This window comes from Dendroctonus ponderosae, unplaced genomic scaffold (genome assembly GCF_020466585.1).
Source record: "Dendroctonus ponderosae isolate FM_Combo_2020 unplaced genomic scaffold, Dpon_F_20191213v2 Dpon_F_20191213_9, whole genome shotgun sequence".
Lineage (NCBI taxonomy): Eukaryota > Metazoa > Arthropoda > Insecta > Coleoptera > Curculionidae > Dendroctonus > Dendroctonus ponderosae.
In genome coordinates this window covers 9,049,810-9,058,767 of record NW_026019116.1, presented here as the reverse complement: position 1 = coordinate 9,058,767, position 8,958 = coordinate 9,049,810, and the positions used below count along the sequence as shown (strand labels likewise).

General features: G+C 43.2%; 1 protein-coding gene across 1 annotated transcript in view; it reads right to left on the bottom strand.

The window, feature by feature from the left end:
- Positions 1–8,958, bottom strand: part of LOC109542246 (zinc finger homeobox protein 3) — a gene marked incomplete at its 5' end in the record, with an annotated part of 51,838 nt that overhangs the window by 35,359 nt on the left and 7,521 nt on the right. The window contains 1 exon segment of the mRNA XM_048669682.1: positions 6,370–8,901. Coding sequence (XP_048525639.1) covers positions 6,370–8,901 — 2,532 coding nt within the window.

Sequence of the window (8,958 nt, the reverse complement as noted above, 5' to 3'; positions counted from 1 at the left end):
TAAAAAGTAAGCGCAGTTGAGTAAAAACATCCATTTTCAATCATCAAATTCATCCAAATTTTTGGCATCTCAAGAGTCAAGTGTCTTCTAAGAATTGCGGAAAGTTGCGGAAAAACTTCCAGTTTCAAACCAACATAAATTTGCGGTCTGAAATCTCGAGAAACCTCCAAAGTTTCACCCACAGGGTGATTCAATTCCTGAACTGATTTCTTTTCCTGGGGCTCGAGTAGTGAAGCCTATTGTTCGTTCCGCCAAGGTGAAAGTTGTCGTCGCAACACCATGGATTATAAGCCATTTGAAAAACACCAGAAAACCTGCACTTTCACCCGGCCCTTGAACCGCTTGGAAGCAGACCTACAGTGGCCAACCAAACTGGACAACCTCAACTAGATCTAGATGACCGTTAAACACCCGGTATATTTCGATCGATGATTCAAACAGTGCGCTGAAAGCAATTAAAGATGCAACACGCGTACTTTATGCCTGTGGCTTTTGGTCATTTTGATGGCCACCTCGTTTGCCAGATTTCGTCTCTATTGATTTTTAAATATTCATTTCGATGGTGTGGCGTACCGAATATTGATTCGACAGTGTATTGTTGATGTTCATCAGGCGATAATGTGACAGTTGATTTTGATTATTAATTAAACCATTCGAATGGGGACGGAATTTAAATGGGCGATTTGGTGGTTTTGTTCTCCCTGTGGGACTGTGGGAGCAATTTGATGGTGTCATTGAAGCGGTTTGGTTGAAGAGTCGGCGCATGTATAATTAATTTCGGTTTGGAAACAACCGTAAATTACCGAAAAAAAGGAGCAGAGTAGTGGTAAACCGAGGGGAAACAGTAATCATAGGCATGGCGGGCCAGCAATTATCCAAAGTTGAAAAATAATAAATAGCACATTCATTTTTAATAAGGCCACCAATTATCCTCCGTTCCGTATTCTCAATCATGAACAGTGTCTCGGTGAAATGTTAACGGGAACTAACTTCAACCGACCTGACAATGTATTCGCATTTAATAGAGTTTTTACTTGAAACTCGTTTAAAATGTGGATGGGTTTTTCCTTTCGATTAGCTACAACAAACAAGGAATCTCATTGGTAAAAAGTCGCCAATTACCGGCCGACAACAATCGCTTTCTCTGCCCAACCATTTTCAATAGGAAAAGAAGAAGGTTGCTCGAAAACCTCTACCCAGGTGATCAATTGCTTGGGTTTTTACCCTAGAGATCGAATCGGCTAAATTGTCAATAAATTTGAATTTCCAAAACAACCATAAGCACTTGCGAAGGTTTCATGGATGGCTTCTGGAAGGGCCCGGCAGGCTCCATCATTTGGGCGATAATTCTAATTTTCCAACTGCTGGTCAAGGTAAAGTGGCACAATTAAAACAGAAGGTTTGGAAACTGAACCCCTAACGTTTGAAGGATGAAGATCTTCTAATTTCCATGGGTGTTAACAGTCTTTTCACAGGTAGATATTGTTTAAGCCCAAGGATTCGTTTGGAATTCGATTCAAACACAGAGAGGCAAAGAACTGCATTGTTTTCATTAGAAATTTACGAGCTCAGAGTGTGTGCTCAGATAGTGAAGAGCATGAAATTTTAAAAACATCTTTTCAGAAAAACTTGTTTTCAAGGATCTAAAGTTATTGATGCATTTTGCCTTGATTTTTCGGTTTGAGCAATTTATTCGCATGAAATAACGATTTTTAATTCGAAACTTTAGTGCGGAAGATACGATTTTTTCCTAAACTTCCATTATGAGACCGATAGTTACTAAGCTGATAACAACCTTCAAATTGTAGCGACTTTCATGAACCTTTCAGAGTCTGGAGGGGCAAGTGTCTTCTACCAATCGTGCAAATTTCAAGTTTCTACTGGCTTCAGCTGGGAAGACCAGAATTTTTTAATTAGGGAGCGCCATTGAGTTAAAACTTACATTTTTATCAAAGTTTCAGCATCATAAGAGTCCACTGTTTTGTAAAGACGCAGAAAATCTGAAATCGCTGCTTCTGTTCGTTTGGTAGATGTAAATTTTTAAATGAGAGCCTGCAATTGCCATAAACTATTGATTTTAAGACCGGTATTTGCCAAGTTGGCAAAAATCAGAATTCCGGGGAATTTTTCTGAAATTTCTAGCATGGACCAAGTCAAATGAAAAAAATGGTGAACATTTTATGCGCTTGCTTGCTTTTGTTTGAAAGATATTAATTTTTAAACGCGAGAGGGTGGTTGACTAAAACTGACTAAAAAGAGACATCACGAAACCGATATTTACATAGATGGTAAAAATCGGGTTTCAGGGAGATTTTTATGAAACTTTCAATGCCGTTAGAGTCACATGCCTTCTAAAGATGATGAAAATTTCAAATTGTTGGTTTCTACAGTTTGGAAGATGCGAATTTTTAAAGGAGGGATCGCAATTGGCTAAATTCTTCCCTTATGAATCCGATATTTACGAAAATGGTAAAAATCAGACTTCAGGGCGATTTTCTCGAAACTTTCAGCAATGTTAGACACGCGAGTCTTCTAAGGATGATGTAAATTTCAAATTGGTCGCTTCCGTATTTTGGGAGTAGCGAATTTTTAAAGGAGAGTCCGCTTGACTAAAGAGAACCATTACAAAAGCGGTATTTACAAAGATGGTAAAAATTAGGTTTAAGGGAGCTTTTTATGAAACTTTTAATACTATTAGAGTCGCATGTCTTCTAAAAATGGTGAAAATTTCAAATGGCTGACTACGGCAGTTTGAGAGTTGCGAATTTTTAAAGGAGGGAGCGCAGTTSACTAAATTATTCTATTATGAAACCGATAWTTACGAAGATGGTAAAAATTAGGYTTTGGGGCGATTTCGTCGAAACTTKCAGCAGTGTTAGACTCACGAGTCTTCTAAAAATGGTWAAAATTTCAAATTGTTAGCTTCTGTAGTTTGGGAGTAGCGAATTTTTAACGGARAGAGTGCACTTGACTAAAGAGATCCATCACAAAAACGATATTTACGAAGATGGTAAAAATCAGGTTTTAGGGAGAGTTCTATGAAACTTTCAATASCGTTAGAGTCAAATGTCTTCTAAAGATCGTAAAAATTTCAAATTGCTGACTCCTGTAGYTTGGGAGATGCGAATTTTTAAARGAGGGAGCGCAATTGACTAMATTTTTCCATTATGAATCCGATATTTACRAAGATGGTAAAAATCAGGCTTTGGGGCGATTTTCTCGAAACTTTCAGCAATGTTAGACACGCGAGTCTTCTAAAGATGATGTAAATTGCAAATTGTTAGCTTCAGTATTTTGGGAGTAGCGAATTTTTCAGGGAGAGGGTGCGGTTGTCTAAAGAGATCCATCACAAAACCGGTATTTCCGAAGATGGTAAAAATTAGGTTTATCGAGTTTTTTATGAAACTTTCAATACCGTTAGAGTCGCATGTCTTGTAAAGATGSTGAAAATTTCAAATTACTGGCTCCTGCAGTTTGGGAGATGCGAATTTTTAAAGGAGAGAGCGTGGTTGACTAAATTCTTCCATTATGAAACCGACCTTCGTAGATAGGTGGTAAAAACTGGACTAAAGAGATCCATCGCGAAACCGCTGGGAGAATAATTTTTAGGAAACTTTCAGCATCTTTAGAGTGAAGCGCTTTCGAAAGTTGATGCAAAACCGATCCGAATAACGAAAGGCAGCCTTTATAAAGAATTAAAATCGTGAATGCAACGTGTTTCTTTAAAAATTCCACTTTTTATAAAAAACATCACTTTTTCTAAAACTTGGAAGTCCTGCTGAATATCTGCATTTGATGCTCAAGTGAAGAAAAATCAATAGTTTAACGTCGATGAAAGTAAAAACCTCATTATTCTGTGCGCCAATTTTGAAACCCAGAAGAACGTTTTCAGCTAAATAATTTCGCATAACAAATGATCCATTTTGGGCTGAAAGCTTCTACGTAAGTAGTCGTTAGCTGAACTCCCTGAGAGATCAAAAATGGATTAGATCGAGCAACACTGCGATTTCCGATCACACCTGGACGACTTTAGGCAAATGAAAAGAGCGGCATTTGGAAACAAAAATACGTTTGAACAGTTTGCTCAGTTTCAGGTAAAAACTGTAAGCGTCAAAGGACACACATTCATGCCAATTATTATATTTGCTCATTCTGAAACCACACCTGCCCGTTATAGAATTCAAATATGTGCGCCAGCCATTGTTGCTGTCGAGTCTTTGTTGGCTGCAGTGAATAGATTTTTTGGATTTTGGTGCAAAATCCGACATTTTAGAGAATCCCGAATTATCCGCAGATCGGCCGTAGTTATGGTTAAATGAATGGGACGGTGCCTGATGAGGATGGATGCTCTTAATCCGGGCTTTGGCTCACAATTTAATTGCGGACCAGGTAGTGAAATGCCGCCTTGATTCGGCCAGGCAACCACCATTCTTGCTGCTTTTTACCATCGCATGTAAATTCTTAAGTTTAACGGGAAATTATGCGTTCATTTTCACTTAAATATCTGCTGACATCGTTATTTTCTCAGTGTTTTGGTCGAAAAACGCAACATTCCCTGTATAAATCTGCCTGGCAGCAATTGCAATAACGAACATGAATGTGAAAATCGTCAAAAAATGGCTTTTCACGTGAAAGTGTCAGCAAACAACAATTAAAATTCAAATTTAAACATGACACACATTCGGCGAGCATTAGTGTTAATTCCCCATTGTGAAACGCCTCGCCGTTATTAATTAATGCATTTATTTAAATAAATTATTATCACTGGCCGGCAAATAGAACATCGTGAACCGGTATTAGCATCGATTAGACTTGAAGAGAAAAAAATGGGTGGTTCCGAGAGGAAATACCGTTCCATGTTGGCATCGGGCAAACAGTGTCGATTTACACATAAAACAATTCGGCTTGTTAAAACACAGATTGAAAGCTTTTTAATGCGGTTTCCTCTCTCTCTATAAAATCGACTATAAAACCCAACGTAAACGATTAAAAGACACTATTAGTAGCTATTTAATGTGGCTGGCTGATATTTTTAAAGCAAAACGGACGAAGTGTAAAGTGAAGCTTTCGCTGGAGGCCTAATGCAGTTTCGACATTGTAAATATCGCAGGAAAATCGCCAAGAATCAATCACGGAGGGTTTTAGTTGGTGTTTGAAAATGTTTTGAAGTTTAGGTATTCGTTGGTTGTTCAGGGGAATATTTTGCCAGTTCAATCAGTCAAGGGCTGCAGGTTTTTGCCAAATCAACATCAACAATCAAAGATGGTAAAAATCAGGCTTCTGGGCGATTTGGTCAAAACTTTCAACAATATTAGGCTCACAAGTCTTCTAAAGATGGTGTAAATTTCAAATTGTTGGCTTCTGTATTTTGAGCGTAGCGAATTTTTAAAGGAGAGAGTGCGGGTGACTAAAGAGATCCATCACGAAAACGATATTTACGAAGAAGGTAAAAATCAGGTTTTAGGGAGACTTCTATAAAACTTTCAACACAGTTAGAGCCACAGGTCTTGTAAAGACGGTGAAAATTTCAAATTGCTGGCTCCTGCAGTTTGGGAGATGCGAATTTTTAAAGAAGAGAGCGCAGTTGACTAAATTCTTCCATTATGAAGCAGATATCTACGAAGATGGTAAAAATCAGGGTTTGAGGCGATTTTGTCGAAACTTTCAGCAATGTTAGACTCACGAGTCTTCTAAAAATGGTGAAAATTTCAAATTGTTAGCTTCTGTATTTTGGGAGTAGTGAATTTTTAAAGGAGAGAGTGCGGTTGACTCAAGAGATCCATCACAAAACCGGTATTTACGAAGATGGTAAAAATTAGGTTTAAGGAACGTTTTTCGGAAACTTTCAATACTGCTACAGTCACATGTCTTCTAAAGATGGTGAAAATTTCAAATTGCTGGCTCCTGTAGTTTGGGAGATGCGAATTTTTATAGGAGGGAGTGCAGTTGACTAAATTCTTCCATTATGAAACCGATATTTACGAAGCTGGTAATAATTAGGCTTTGGGGCGATTTTGTCGAAACTTTCAGCAATGTTAGTTAGACTCGCGAGTGTTCTAAAAATGGTGAAAATTTCAAATTGCTGACTCCTGCAATTTGGGAGTAGTGAATTTTTAAAAGAGAGAGTGCGGTTGACTGAAAAGATCCATCACGAACCGATATTTACAAAGATGGTAAAAATCAGGTTTTATTGAGATTTCTATGAAACTTTCAACATAGTTAGAGCCACATATCTTCTAAAAATGATGTAAATTTCAAACTGTTGTCTTCTGTATTTCGGGAGATGCAAATTTTAAAAGGAGAGAAAACTTACGGGCCGAAAATTACCCAAGACAAAAATTTGACCATGAAAATGAAGAAAACACTTACGGCTTGTTGTTGTTGTAAAATCGCCGCCTGTTGTTTCACCAGCATGTTCTGTTGATCCTGTGCACTGAATTGCCCCATGGAGTCGAAGTGAGGAGGAGGCATCATCAGGGGCACGATGGGAGGCTGCAGATTCATTGCAGCCAGGGCATTTAAGCCTAGCGGCAGTCCCATTCCCATCATTTGCATCATCGGCGTGAAGTTGTTCAGCTGCTGCTGCAGCTGAATCACATTGAAGGCCGTTTGCATGTCGGAGATCTGTTGCGCGAAAGCCATCGGGTTTTGTGCAATGCTCTGTGCCAGCACAGCCTGGATGTTCGCAGGCAACGAGTCGGTGGAGCTGGCAGGAGTGACACTGCTTGTGGGAGTTGTAGGAGCCGTTGGAGCCTCCTGCAAGGGCTTGCCGGCTTCCTTGTTTTCGTCCGGTGAGGTCGCTTCGGAAACGGGGGTGGACACTCTGGGTTGGGCACTTGTTGTTGAACTGGTCGCGGCCGTGACCACCACATTTTTCTTTTCGATTTCACTTTTCAACTGTTGAACGTACTTTTCCACATAGTCGGAGGGCACCAGGTCTTTGTGCACTTCCTCGCAATGACTCTTCAGCACCCACACGCTGGAAAACTCCTTGTTGCAGGTCTGGCATGTGGATTTGCTCACTTCAGGCAGCGTCGATGCGGCGTCGTCCTTCTCGGCTGAGGTTTGTTGTTGAACCTCGGGATCGGGACTGTTCTGCTCCTTGCGATCGGACACGTCCGAAGCGTCCGGCAGGACGTCGGGCGCTACATTCTCTGGATCAGTATTGCACTTGTCTTTGCTGCACTCGGCTTCCAGCCTCTCCTTTTCTTGCTGCTGGCGGCGCTGATGGCTGCCCTCATTGTACTGCATCACAAGATCGAAGCCATAGCCCTCGAGCAAGTGTTTGTATATCGGAGAGCCTTTCTTCATTCCCATGAAGTTTGCGTCCTTGTCCGGCTCATGCCGATCCTCTTTGGCAACGCACGAACCACTACTGACGGGGGTTGCGAACAGACAATAAAGCTGATGCGAATTCAACTGGTCGGGGTTGCTAAACGAGCTGTTGCACTTCAGGCAGAAATACCCTGAACTACCTGGGCTGGGTGGAGTAGGGCAAGAGCCGGCGGCCGGTTTTGTCGCGTCCCCTTCCCCGGACAGTGGTGAGGGATGTTTCGGGGATGCCATTATGTCTGGCTGCTCGATTAGGGGCTTCGAAAGGTCGATCTGGCCGCTCATGGCCAGATCTTGCAGCTTACTGGCCCTGGTCTGGTGCAGCACGCTACGCATGTGAATGTCCAGGGTGCTGCCCTGAGTGTACGCCACTTTGCATATATTGCAGCGATAGCGCTTCTTGTCGTCGTCCTCGCCCTTTGGGGGTGTGAGCTGAGCGTTGGGCGCCTGTGCGCCCATCGAAACTGGCGAATTGTTGTTGTTGTTGGACTGTTCCTGCATCGAGCGCTTGTACTTGTGCAGGTGGCTAACCGAGTTGTAGTGCACCAGCAGGATGTTTTTCTGCGTGAAGCTCTCCTTGCACACGTCGCACTTGAAGGGCCTGTTCGGGTCCAGATATTTCTCCATTGGATAGGTCAGCTTCTCCCCCTTCCTGTGCAGCAGCGTCTTGTTGTGGCCGGTCAGGTAGTTCTGTCGGGTGAAGGCCACGCGGCAGCGATGGCACTTGTATTTCCGGTTCGGGTCGTTGTAGCTGTCCTCAGCCATGGCTGGCGAGTTCAAGTACTCCTCCAAGCACTGCTGGTCCTTGTAGACCATACTGTCGTCCGAGTTCTCGCCGTCGTTCTGAATGCTGTCCTCCTGACTAGTGTTCAGGTCCTTGCTGTCGTCCAGCTCTGCAGAGCTCTCGGTGTCCTCCACCCGCAGGCTGTTTTTCAGCAACTCGCCGGCCGACGAGTCGAGGATCTGGCCTTGCAGGCCTGCGAGCAGCAGCGGGTTGTTAATCAGGCTCTGCTTGTAGGCGTTCAGCTCCTCGTCGGTCAGCTCCGAGTGCACGCTCTCCACGTGCTTGTGCAGCGCCACTAGGGAGCGGAAGCTGCGCCCGCACAGCACACATTTAGTGGCGTCCCGGATCATGTGGTACTGCGCGTGCACCTGCAGCTTCTCCACTGTTTTATAGGCCAACGAGCACTGGTTGCACCGGTACTTGTAGACGTGCTTCTCGCTCACCGACATGTTGGTGATGGAGTTTTTCGCGTGGACTTCTTTGAAGTGCATCTGCAGGCTGTGCGCCGTTGGAAAAAACTGGTTGCAGCCCTTCTTCCAGCAGAGGTACCCCGGCCCGCTGGGCGTTTGCTTGATTTCCAGCTGATGGCCCGTCTCGTTCTGATGATTGCACAGCTCGTCCACGTTCCTGAAGGTCTTCGAGCAGGCGCTGCAGCGCTCGCTTTCGCTCTCGTTGGTGTCGTCGCTGTTGGGCGACATCAGCTCTTCGTTGCTGCCGTCCAATCGGCCAAACTCTCTGGAAGACGCCTGATTCAGCGCCGCGCTATTATTCGGTGTGGATGTTCGAGACGCGTCGTTCATCCAGTCGGACTGATCGACGAGCATCCGCAGCCGATGCAGGCC